Source organism: Ranitomeya variabilis, chromosome 2, assembly GCF_051348905.1.
Source record: "Ranitomeya variabilis isolate aRanVar5 chromosome 2, aRanVar5.hap1, whole genome shotgun sequence".
NCBI lineage: Eukaryota > Metazoa > Chordata > Amphibia > Anura > Dendrobatidae > Ranitomeya > Ranitomeya variabilis.
Genome location: NC_135233.1, coordinates 987,365,314 through 987,378,838, shown reverse-complemented (window position 1 = coordinate 987,378,838; position 13,525 = coordinate 987,365,314). Strand labels below are relative to the sequence as shown.

At 45.6% G+C, this 13,525-nt stretch overlaps 1 protein-coding gene across 1 annotated transcript in view; it reads left to right on the top strand.

Moving 5' to 3' along the window:
• The window catches only part of LOC143808370 (coagulation factor X-like), a 101,094-nt gene extending 87,770 nt beyond the window's left edge, over positions 1-13,324 (top strand). The window contains exon 9 of the mRNA XM_077290936.1: positions 11,550-13,324. Coding sequence (XP_077147051.1) covers positions 11,550-12,127 — 578 coding nt within the window. The 3' untranslated portion in view covers positions 12,128-13,324. The remainder of the gene's footprint in view (positions 1-11,549) is intronic.
• Positions 13,325-13,525: the final 201 nt, after the last annotated feature.

The following is a 13,525-nucleotide window of genomic DNA, read 5'->3' as shown; positions in this document are numbered from 1 at the left end:
ACAGGAAGTTATGTCAGATGATCATCTTCTGACATCCTGCGAATTACAGAATGTCATCATTTATTTTTTTTACCCATTGTACTTTATGTTAGTGGTAAATTTAGGCTGAAATTTTTTGCATATATTTTAGAAAATATTGGAATTTTGGTGAAATAATTTATAAATAACATTTACCACGTGTCTATATCACATCAGCATCATTTTTTTAAATAACAAGAAAATTAGAGAATTAGAAGGGTTAAAAGGTTTTAGGGAGCACATTACGTTTCAAAGACTTTGAAGGGCTTAAATGACAGAAAATACCCCAAAGTGACACCAATTTAAAACTGCACCACTCAAAGTGCTCAAAACCCCATCCAAGAAGTTTATTAACCCTTTAGGTGCTTCACAGGAATTAAAGCAATGTGAAAGGAAAAAAAATGAACATTTTAATTTTTACGATAAAAATGTTCATTTAGCCTCATATTTTGCATTTTTACAAGGGTAATAGGAGAAAATGAACTGTGCAGTATGTTGTGCAATTTCTCCTGAGTAAACCAATATGCCATACATAGAGGAAAACTGGGCACACAGCAGAACTTAAGGTACCGTTACACTAAGCGACGCTCCAGTGATATAGACAACGATCCGACCTAAACTAGATCGCTGGAGCGTCGCTGTTAGGTCGCTGTAGAGACGTCAAACACAGCAGCTCCAGAACGATGCAGGAGCGATCCAGTGACGTAACGGCGACTAACTTATCGTTCACGCTCCATGTAAAAACATTGCTGACATCGTTGCTTTTGCTGTCAAACATGACGATACACGCCGATCTAGCGACCAAATAAAGTTCCAGACTTCTAGCTCCGACCAGTGATATCTCAGCGGGATCCAGATTGCTGCTGCGTGTCAAACACAACGAGATCGCTATCCAGCAGGACGCTGCAACGTCACGGATCGTTGTCGTTCTCGTTGGAAAGTTGTTTAGTGTGAATGTACCATTAGAAGGGTAGGAGCAGCATTTGACTTTTGTAGGGCATGTTGTGTTTGCAGAACACCGGATGTGCCTAAACAATGGAAATCTTCCACAAGTGATCCCATTTTGGAAACTACACCACTCAAGGAATTTATGTGAAAGTCTGGTGAACACCTTGAACCCATAGGTGCTTCACAGAATTTTATAACGTTGAGCTGTGAAAATGAACAAATATATTTTTCCCACAAAATGTTGCTTTAGCCCCAAATATTTAATTTTTACACCTGTATCAGGGGAAAATGGAACATTCAGTTTGTTGTGCAATTTCTCCTGACTACGTAGATATCCTATATGTGAAGGAAAACCATTGATTGGGCAGATGGCAGGGCTTGGAACGGAAAAAACACCAATCAACTTTTGGAGCACAAAATTGGCTGGAATAGATAGCGGACACCATGTTGCGTTTGCAGTGACCCCATTTTGTAAATTTTACCCTCCAAGGAATTTATTTAGAGATGTGGTAAGCACCTTGAACCCACAGGTATTTAGAGAATTTTATGACATTGTTCTTTTTGCCCCAAACTTTTAATTTTCACAAGGGTTCAGACCCATACACAGTTCCATCTCCTCCGGCATGCACAAGTTTACAGCCATTGCAAAGTAGCCCCGAGGGCAGTTCTCGTTGAAGAAGGAGACCCAGTCCCCTTCCTCCAGGGGTTTCCCGGCCTTTACTGAGGCGGCATTGACATACACCTTCTCCTTAGTTCCGACCTCTCGACTGAATCCATAACCACGGCCTACCTCCGCATAGACCAGCTGGCCACAGGTGCAAAGACCAGCCATAGCGCTACCTCCTGGTCGATGCAACTTCCCTTTGTTTTTTTTCTTCTCTACCATGTCAGCTATCCATGCCGACTGGTCCGGTGATGGGAACGGGCCTTCATCGGTGGGAGTGGAGTGAGAGGCCCCCTGAGATGTTCCGACGTTATGGCGGATCTTACCTCCAGCACCCGGCGAGCAGTAGCCGGTACCGGAACCCCCGACTCCTCATATAGGGGCCAATGACTCGGGGTGAGGGTTAAGGACACGGACCAGACTTCAGGGATAGGGGGTGGAGGTGTACTCACCACCTCCAACTGTTGCTTCCTGATAGTGCCCGCCCCACGGCTGCTATATCTCTCTGCGGAAATTGCGTGGACGAGTCTCACAAGAAGAAGGTCCTATTCAGGCCTAGCTTCCGGTATAAGCTCCTCCGAGGCAGCCGCTGCTTCTGCTCTGCTCCCCCGGCTCTTGGTTCCTGCCGCCAAGGTTCCGCCTCCCGGTGACATGAAGACTCCGGTTTCACAGGGGAAGATGACAGTCCCGACAAAGGCCTCGGTGCAGAATCCTGGGATTTCCGTAGATGTGGTTCCTGCTCCGCTGAGCCCTGTCGCTTAGCATCTTTTGGACGTCGGCCCATCTCCAGCAGCCATCGGGATCCTCTGTCTTCGGGTAAGGGTGCTATTTCCCACGCCTCGCCACCTCGTTGCACAGGTCGGGTCCTCTCCCTCTCTTGCCACCAGCTCCATTTTATGCAGCCCACTCCTCCACAGCGCAGCGTGTAGGAACGATGCATCGCCGTCAGTGCCAGGTCACATAATGGCACAGTGCAGCCGCACCCATGATTTTCTTCTGTGCCCCACCTGTTCCAGGGCGGGGTTGCTTCCAGCCGCTCCACCCATTCTCTCTCAAGCTATCTTAGGAAGCGCGGTACCAGGTGTCTCTGGCGCCTCCTCCGGAGGCACCGCATAACAGATCTTCGCACCATCTCAGTGCTGTCACGCCTATAAAGGGTGCAACCACAGCAACGTTCTCTCTTCTTGGCGCCATTTCTCTCCATCTTCATGGCCGCCATCTTGGTGTCAGTCCCATGCCAGTTTTTAGTCTCATCCAGGTTATTTGTCTTCTCAAGGGCTTCTGCTCCTGCTGGAGTCTCAATGCTAGTAATGTCCGTTTTGTCTGCAATCGATGATCTCACCGTAGCATTCTCTTCTCCTTTTGCGGTCTCCCCACAGCACGAAAAAGCGCCATCCTGCCGACTATGCCAAGTGTGATATGGGGCCAGGGAGGTAGCCATGGCCGAGAGCAATCCCTGTATCACACACTGGCCCTCTCTCTCTATACAGTAATGTCTCTTCCTTTGCATCCCTGGGTACTGCATCTCTGCGCCATCAGGGTCCCCCCTGAGATGTATTGGGCTCCTTACAGACGGTTTCATAATAACAGAGACACAGTCCAGCTTTACTTCAACATCAACAGCTTTTCTCAGCAAATCCAAGATATTTCCAATATCATCTTCAGGCTTCACAACAGGCGACGTTCTTTCTGTCCCTTTCCATTTCTCCCTCTCACTTAGCTCATTCCTGGGATGGACTGTACCTTTCGGTTCCTCAGCGTCCTCTCTCTCCAGATTCCTTGCCGCATGTGGGGGTGTCCTCAGCTGCTTCGCGCTGGATCTAAGGACCGCTGCCCAAGCAAAAATTGCCACATGATGAGCGACCTGCCTGTTCTGCTTAGCCTCCTTCTTAGCAAATACAGTCCCAGTAATACTGCATCCACTAGCACTGCTGCTGTTGTTCCTTCAGATGAGAACTGGCCCCAGGATGCTATATGCTGGGTTTCACTCTCCTTGAACGTTGTGTGGCATGGTGTTGCCCTGGGCTAGCCAGTCCACGTGAGCTACACGGGCGCCTGGCCCCAACTGACTACACCAGGAAGACATCTCTATCTTAACCCACCGTGGCCCTCCTATGTTAACTATCTACACCCTGTTCCCTTATCCCTGTTGCCCATCTAGTGGCCAATCTGTAGTAATACTCCCCTTTAACATTATACCCCCATCTAGTGGCCGACGTGGGGTAACTCACTTTCCCTAAACACATATGAACACTTAAAATAAAGACTCTGCATCATTATTAAGATACCGCATATATATATCGGGTCAAAACATTAAAGGGATCAACATTACAATCCTTTACCGGAGAACCACAACAATTGGTCTCTTTCTATACACACACATGAAGTAGTCAGTCTTGGGAAGAAGAAACCTTGGACCTTCCTCTTGGGCTAGTCATCCTTGTTGTATGGTCCATGGGTGGCTACACAAAGTATGTTCTCTCAGGAATGCTGCAGCATATGAGAGTTAAAGGGGTATTCCCAGCTCTAAGATTCTATCCCAATATGTAGCAGGAGTACCGTATATATTCGTGTATAAGCTGAGATTTTCAGCACATTTTTTGGTGCTGAAAATGCCCCCCTCGGCTTATACACAAGACATTGTCCCAGAAAGTCAGCAGGGGAGGGGAGCGGCGGAGCAGGGGCCTGAGCCAGCAGCTGTGACATCATACTCACCCTCCTCGGTGCATCGCTGAACGTCCCTGCATCTCCGTTGTCCTGGCGTAGCAGCTCTTCCTGTGTTGAGTGGTCACGTGGTACCGCTCATTAAGGTAATGAATATGTACGTGTCTCCACTCCCATAGGCATGGAGCGCATATTCATTGGCTTAATGAGCGGTACCACGTGACCGCTCAGCACAGGAGAGCTGCCAGTGCCGCGCAGGGACAACGTAGATGCAGGGACATGCAGCAACGGACCGAGGAGGGTGAGTATGATGGGGAGGACAGGGGAGCCTGTTATGGTTCTCAATGGCAAGAGAACATAGCCCAGCAAACATAAGAACTAGCTCTTGGAAGGATGGAAACTAAACTGACCATGAACTAAACCTGCCGCACAACTAACAGTAGCCGGGTAGCGTAGCCTGCGTTTTATCCCTAGACGCCCAGCGCCGGCCGGAGGACTAACTAATCCTGGCAGAGGAAAATATAGTCCTGGCTCACCTCTAGAGAAATTTCCCCGAAAGGCAGACAGAGGCCCCCACAAATATTGGCGGTGATTTTAGATGAAATGACAAAGGTAGTATGAAAATAGGTTTAGCAAAATTGAGGTCCGCTTACTAGATAGCAGGAAGACAGAAAGGGCACTTTCATGGTCAGCTGAAAACCCTATCAAAACACCATCCTGAAATTACTTTAAGACTCTAGTATTAACTCATAACATCAGAGTGGCAATTTCAGATCACAAGAGCTTTCCAGACACAGAAACGAAACTACAGCTGTGAACTGGAACAAAATGCAAAAACAAACAAGGACTAAAGTCCAACTTAGCTGGGAGTTGTCTAGCAGCAGGAACATGCACAGAAAGGCTTCTGATTACAATGTTGACCGGCATGGAAGTGACAGAGGAGCAAGGCTAAATAGCGACTCCCACATACTGATGGAAACAGGTGAACAGAGAGGATGATGCACACCAGTTCAATTCCACCAGTGGCCACCGGGGGAGCCCAAAATCCAATTTCACAACAGTACCCCCCCCTCAAGGAGGGGGCACCGAACCCTCACCAGAACCACCAGGGCGATCAGGATGAGCCCTATGAAAGGCACGGACCAAATCGGAGGCATGAACATCAGAGGCAGTCACCCAAGAATTATCCTCCTGACCGTATCCCTTCCATTTGACCAGATACTGGAGTTTCCGTCTGGAAACACGGGAGTCCAAGATTTTTTCCACAATGTACTCCAACTCGCCCTCAACCAACACCGGAGCAGGAGGCTCAACGGAAGGCACAACCGGTACCTCATACCTGCGCAATAATGACCGATGAAAAACATTATGAATAGAAAAAGATGCAGGGAGGTCCAAACGGAAGGACACAGGGTTAAGAATCTCCAATATCTTGTACGGGCCGATGAACCGAGGCTTAAACTTGGGAGAAGAAACCCTCATAGGGACAAAACGAGAAGACAACCACACCAAGTCCCCAACACAAAGCCGAGGACCAACCCGACGCCGGCGGTTGGCAAAAAGCTGAGTCTTCTCCTGGGACAACTTCAAATTGTCCACTACCTGCCCCCAAATCTGATGCAACCTCTCCACCACAGCATCCACTCCAGGACAATCCGAAGATTCCACCTGACCAGAAGAAAATTGAGGATGAAACCCCGAATTACAGAAAAAGGGAGACACCAAGGTGGCAGAGCTGGCCCGATTATTGAGGGCAAACTCCGCTAAAGGCAAAAAAGCAACCCAATCATCCTGATCTGCAGACACAAAACACCTCAAATATGTCTCCAAGGTCTGATTCGTCCGCTCGGTCTGGCCATTAGTCTGAGGATGGAAAGCAGACGAGAAAGACAAATCTATGCCCATCCTAGCACAGAATGCTCGCCAAAATCTAGACACGAATTGGGTACCTCTGTCAGAAACGATATTCTCCGGAATACCATGCAAACGGACCACATTTTGAAAAAACAGAGGAACCAACTCGGAAGAAGAAGGCAACTTAGGCAGGGGAACCAAATGGACCATCTTAGAGAAACGATCACACACCACCCAGATGACAGACATCTTCTGAGAAACAGGAAGATCCGAAATAAAATCCATCGAGATGTGCGTCCAGGGCCTCTTCGGAATAGGCAAGGGCAACAACAATCCACTAGCCCGAGAACAACAAGGCTTGGCCCGAGCACAAACGTCACAAGACTGCACGAAGCCTCGCACATCTCGAGACAGGGAAGGCCACCAGAAGGACCTTGCCACCAAATCCCTGGTACCAAAGATTCCAGGATGACCTGCCAACGCAGAAGAATGAACCTCAGAAATGACTTTACTGGTCCAATCATCAGGATTTCAGGAACAAACAGTCTACCAGGTGGGCAACGATCAGGTCTATCCGCCTGAAACTCCTGCAAGGCCCGCCGCAGGTCTGGAGAAACGGCAGACAATATCACTCCATCCTTAAGGATACCTGTAGGTTCAGAATTACCAGGGGAGTCAGGCTCAAAACTCCTAGAAAGGGCATCCGCCTTAACATTCTTAGAACCCGGCAGGTAGGACACCACAAAATTAAACCGAGAGAAAAACAACGACCAGCGCGCCTGTCTAGGATTCAGGCGTCTGGCGGACTCAAGATAAATTAGATTTTTGTGGTCAGTCAATACCACCACCTGATGTCTAGCCCCCTCAAGCCAATGACGCCACTCCTCAAAAGCCCACTTCATGGCCAAAAGCTCCCGATTCCCAACATCATAATTCCGCTCGGCGGGCGAAAATTTACGCGAGAAAAAAGCACAAGGTCTCATCACGGAGCAATCGGAACTTCTCTGCGACAAAACCGCCCCAGCTCCGATTTCAGAAGCGTCGACCTCAACCTGAAAAGGAAGAGCAACATCAGGCTGACGCAACACAGGGGCGGAAGAAAAGCGGCGCTTAAGCTCCCGAAAGGCCTCCACAGCAGCAGGGGACCAATCAGCAACATCAGCACCCTTCTTAGTCAAATCAGTCAATGGTTTAACAACATCAGAAAAACCAGCAATAAATCGACGATAAAAGTTAGCAAAGCCCAAAAATTTCTGAAGACTCTTAAGAGAAGAGGGTTGCGTCCAATCACAAATAGCCTGAACCTTGACAGGATCCATCTCGATGGAAGAGGGGGAAAAAATATATCCCAAAAAGGAAATCTTTTGAACCCCAAAAACGCACTTAGAACCCTTCACACACAAGGAATTAGACCGCAAAACCTGAAAAACCCTCCTGACCTGCTGGACATGAGAGTCCCAGTCATCCGAAAAAATCAAAATATCATCCAGATACACAATCATACATTTATACAGATAATCATGGAAAATGTCATGCATAAAGGACTGAAAGACTGAAGGGGCATTTGAAAGACCAAAAGGCATCACCAAATACTCAAAGTGGCCCTCGGGCGTATTAAATGCGGTTTTCCACTCATCCCCCTGCTTAATTCGCACCAAATTATACGCCCCACGGAGATCTATCTTAGAGAACCACTTGGCCCCCTTTATGCGAGCAAACAAATCAGTCAGCAGTGGCAACGGATATTGATATTTAACCGTGATTTTATTCAAAAGCCGATAATCAATGCACGGCCTCAAAGAGCCATCTTTCTTAGCCACAAAGAAAAAAACGGCTCCTAAGGGAGATGACGAAGGACGAATATGTCCCTTTTCCAAGGACTCCTTTATATATTCTCGCATAGCAGCATGTTCAGGTACAGACAAATTAAATAAACGACCCTTAGGGTATTTACTACCCGGAATCAAATCTATGGCACAATCGCACTCCCGGTGCGGAGGTAATGAACCAAGCTTAGGTTCTTCAAAAACGTCACGATATTCAGTCAAGAATTCAGGAATCTCAGAGGGAATAGATGATGAAATGGAAACCACAGGTACGTCCCCATGCGTCCCCTTACATCCCCAGCTTAACACAGACATAGCTTTCCAGTCAAGGACTGGGTTATGAGATTGCAGCCATGGTAATCCAAGCACCAACACATCATGTAGGTTATACAGCACAAGAAAGCGAATAATCTCCTGGTGATCCGGATTAATCCGCATAGTTACTTGTGTCCAGTATTGTGGTTTATTGCTAGCCAATGGGGTGGAGTCAATCCCCTTCAGGGGTATAGGAGTTTCAAGAGGCTCCAAATCATACCCACAGCGTTTGGCAAAGGACCAATCCATAAGACTCAAAGCGGCGCCAGAGTCGACATAGGCATCCGCGGTAATAGATGATAAAGAACAAATCAGGGTCACAGATAGAATAAACTTAGACTGTAAAGTGCCAATTGAAACAGACTTATCAAGCTTCTTAGTACGCTTAAAGCATGCTGATATAACATGAGTTGAATCACCGCAATAGAAGCACAACCCATTTTTTCGTCTAAAATTTTGCCGTTCACTTCTGGACAGAATTCTATCACATTGCATATTCTCTGGCGTCTTCTCAGTAGACACCGCCAAATGGTGCACAGGTTTGCGCTCCCGCAGACGCCTATCGATCTGGATAGCCATTGTCATGGACTCATTCAGACCCGCAGGCACAGGGAACCCCACCATAACATCCTTAATGGCATCAGAGAGACCCTCTCTGAAATTCGCCGCCAGGGCGCACTCATTCCACTGAGTAAAAATTCAGGCAAAGGAATTCTTGGTTCAGATATAGGAACATGAACAACAAAATCTTGTAAATTTTGAACTTTCGTGGTGAGATTATTCAAACCTGCAGCTAAACTCTGAATATCCATTTTAAAAAGGTGAACACAGAGCCATTCCAGGATTAGAAGGAGAGAGAGAGAGAGAAAGGCTGCAATATAGGCAGACTTGCAAGAGATTCAATTACAAGCACACTCAGAACTGAAAAAAAAAAATCTTCAGCAGACTTCTCTTTTCTCTCCTTTCTCTGACAATTAATTTAACCCTTTTTGGCCGGTCAAACTGTTATGGTTCTCAATGGCAAGAGAACATAGCCCAGCAAACATAAGAACTAGCTCTTGGAAGGATGGAAACTAAACTGACCATGAACTAAACCTGCCGCACAACTAACAGTAGCCGGGTAGCGTAGCCTGCGTTTTATCCCTAGACGCCCAGCGCCGGCCGGAGGACTAACTAATCCTGGCAGAGGAAAATATAGTCCTGGCTCACCTCTAGAGAAATTTCCCCGAAAGGCAGACAGAGGCCCCCACAAATATTGGCGGTGATTTTAGATGAAATGACAAAGGTAGTATGAAAATAGGTTTAGCAAAATTGAGGTCCGCTTACTAGATAGCAGGAAGACAGAAAGGGCACTTTCATGGTCAGCTGAAAACCCTATCAAAACACCATCCTGAAATTACTTTAAGACTCTAGTATTAACTCATAACATCAGAGTGGCAATTTCAGATCACAAGAGCTTTCCAGACACAGAAACGAAACTACAGCTGTGAACTGGAACAAAATGCAAAAACAAACAAGGACTAAAGTCCAACTTAGCTGGGAGTTGTCTAGCAGCAGGAACATGCACAGAAAGGCTTCTGATTACAATGTTGACCGGCATGGAAGTGACAGAGGAGCAAGGCTAAATAGCGACTCCCACATACTGATGGAAACAGGTGAACAGAGAGGATGATGCACACCAGTTCAATTCCACCAGTGGCCACCGGGGGAGCCCAAAATCCAATTTCACAACAGGAGCCACACATACGACAGGGGGAGCCACGCATACAACGAGGGGACCGGGAGAGCCATGCATACGATGGGGGAGCCACACATATTACGGGGGAGGACGGGGGAGCCACACATATGACGGGGGAGGACGGTGGAGCCACGCATACGAGGGGATCGGGGGAGCTACACAGAGCAGGACAGGACAGGGGGGAGTCACACAGAGCAGGACAGGGATGAGGGGGACAATGCGTACCTGGCTTATGCTCGAGTCAATAAGCTTACCCAGTTTTCCGTGGCAAAATTAGGTGCCTCGGCTTATACTCGGGTTGGCTTATACTCGAGTATATACAGTAATAGTAATCATAATAGCCAAACCTCCAATTAGAAATGTAGTATAGTTCTTCTGATTTGTTATGTTACTTACAACAAGTGCAGGAATTGCATGACCTTAGGTATCCATGGTTATGAACACTAACAACTAGCCAACTGTCACAATATGAGTGGTCATAACCATGGATACTTAAGCTACTGCAATGCACTGGATATGTGGTACAGCATATCGGAAGAAGTACACTACATTTCTAATTGGAGTTATTTGCTAATATTATTATTACACCTACTACAAATTGGGAAAGGATCTTGAAGACGGGAATAAATCTTTGAGCATACATGACTGCAAAAATGTAGCCAGTGTCTTATGCAGGATGTCTGAGGTTCAAGCAGCATGAATCAGCTGCTAGGGTCCCTTTAAATGTTTTTTAGAATACTGATACACTTCTACCTCGAACTATCAGTGCAGGTAGGGTAGATTAAGTGGAAGAACTTGTAGGACAATTTGTCTCTGTGCGATTGGAGCTATTTCTGGATATATAAGGACTCAAGAGCTTCTTGGAGTTCGCTTTTGAGTGTTCCGCGGGGTGGGCTAAGCATAAGGCAACTGTCTCGGGGCGAACTAAGCATAAGGTAAATGTTTTACCTGCTGGCCATAACATTGAGCTATAGAAGAATACTAACTGTAATGCATGTTTCAAGGATGTTTGGCAACCATTAGGCTGAGGCAAGATGGTGTCTTTGGACCAACACATGTAGCACAGCCAAAGATCGCAATGTGCTGCTACTACATTGTAGTAGCGCAAATCAGGTGAATGTGGGTCACATTGCAACCCACAGTGTACCACAACCATGACAAATCGCAAAAAGTCAGACCTTGTTGTACTTTTTGTGACTTGCTTGTTGCAGTAACCTAGGGGTAGCAATGCTATCCCATTCACCTGCATTATGTTGAGATGTAGTAACGGCACATAGCAATCTTTGGCCATGCAACCTGTGTCTTGGCCAAAGTCGCCATCTAGTCCCAGCCATACTCTACTCCCACTTTTATAGCATTAACATGAACGTCCTCTTGTGAGGGCCACCAATTACGGTATGTATGAACGGTTTATATTTGTCCTTGTGGTGCTCCAACCATATTGGAGTTGCACATGAAATTGCTTTAACTTAAAGTTGCAAACAATCTGTTCCAATTATTTAATTAATTCACTATTTTCCAGGAGATTATGACAAATACCTACGGGATCAGGATGAGCAGAAGATTGCAGTAATGAAAGTATTCCCCCATCCATACTATTTGGGGGAATATTATGACCATGACATCGCTCTTTTGTACTTACGAAGCCCAGCTATCCTGAGTGATTATACACGACCCATCTGCTTGCCTAGCCCTGGACTTGGACTTCTACTAACTCAAGAGGGCGAGATAGGGCAAGTAAGTGGTTGGGGAGCAACACACTATAAAGGGCGAGCCAGTCGTTTCTTACTAAAGGTTCGATTACCAATTGTAAGCCAAGACACTTGCATGGCATCTACTGACATGGTGCTAACAGGAAACATGTTCTGTGCTGGATACAGTATTGAGGCTCGAGACTCTTGTAAAGGAGACAGCGGAGGTCCATTTGCAGTGATATATCGCAATACCTGGTACCTGGTCGGTGTGGTGAGCTGGGGAGAAGGATGTGCCCAAGAAGGAAAATATGGAGTGTACACAAGAGTATCCAATTATATCTCATGGATAAAGGACACCATTATAGAAACCGACGGAATGGACGAGCCACTTATTAATACTTTATAAGTCTATGGATGGTTTTCCTGCAATACATAGAAAACCTAAAAGTTTGGACTGAAGGTAGACTGCATCTGGCTGACTTGTCAGGACCACATTCATTATAGTCACAGCCTACTACGGAAATGTACAGCGCTAAATTAAGACATTCAGAAGAAGACATGTGAAAGTGTCACACAATTAGGAGTATGGGCTGAAGAACCAACTATGATCAGCCCTAATTCACAGTACAGTAGAACTTATTCCCTACAACCATAGTATTATAAACTATCCAAATAACGTTTTTGTCCAGCTACAAATTTTCCTACATCAAATATTTCTAAGACCAAATCCACACATTAAAGGTGAGGTTGACGAAGCCAATTTTTACCTCCCTGATGGAGCTCCATTTTTCATATTTCATGTGAGATTTTATATCTATTAGTAACTTTAGAGCACTTCTCCCTATGTTAGTGATTCTGAGATTGTGTTTGTGACACTTTGTACTTCATGGCAGTTGTACATTTAGGTAGATAAAATTTACATTTATTTATAAAAATATGGTAAATTTGGTGAACATTTAAAAAAATTAGCAATTTTGAAGCCCTTATAACAGATATGACAATATGTCACAAAATAAATATTTACTGTATGTATGCTTTAAGTCAGCATCATTTTTCAAACTAACTTTTTTTTAAAGATGTTTTGCAGCACTTTTTCAACAAAGTATTCAAGACCACATTCAGAACTTTGTAAATCCTTAAGGTGCTTCACAGTAATTAATGAAAAATTAACATTTTTCAACTGAAATGCTTTAAAGTGGACCTATCGCCTTGGATAACGCTATTTACATGTAAATGTAAGGATTAATTTGCAGGTCAATAGCATTACAGAGTTAACTGCTGAAAGTGCGGCTACTAGGAGAAAATTAACTTTATTCCTCCAAGTAGCCGCCAGCTTTCAGTCACTCGGGCGGTGCCCAGAAAGGCTTCAGTCACTGCTCACTACACTGTGTGCTGAATTATTAGGTAGTGAGTATTTTGACCACATCATCATTTTTATACATATTTTCCAACTCCAAACTGTATAAACCTGAATATTTATAGGATGAAGCAGATCAGGTGATGTGTATTTGAGTAATGGGGGTGTGTGGCCTAAGTATACATCACCCATTATCAAGGTGTGCAGAATTATTAGGCAGATTGTCGGAGAAAAACAAAGTGAACCAAAAATAAAAAAAGGATTTACCTAACTGTGAGAAGTCAAAAATTGTTAAATCTTACAGAGCAACCAGCAACCCATTATCCTCCAGTGCTGTGATGTTCCAGAACTACAACCAAGACATGGCCAAGGATTAGGCTGAAACCCACCACTACACAATACACAAAGAAAATGGGAGACATTTATTAGCATCCTGGATAGGACCTG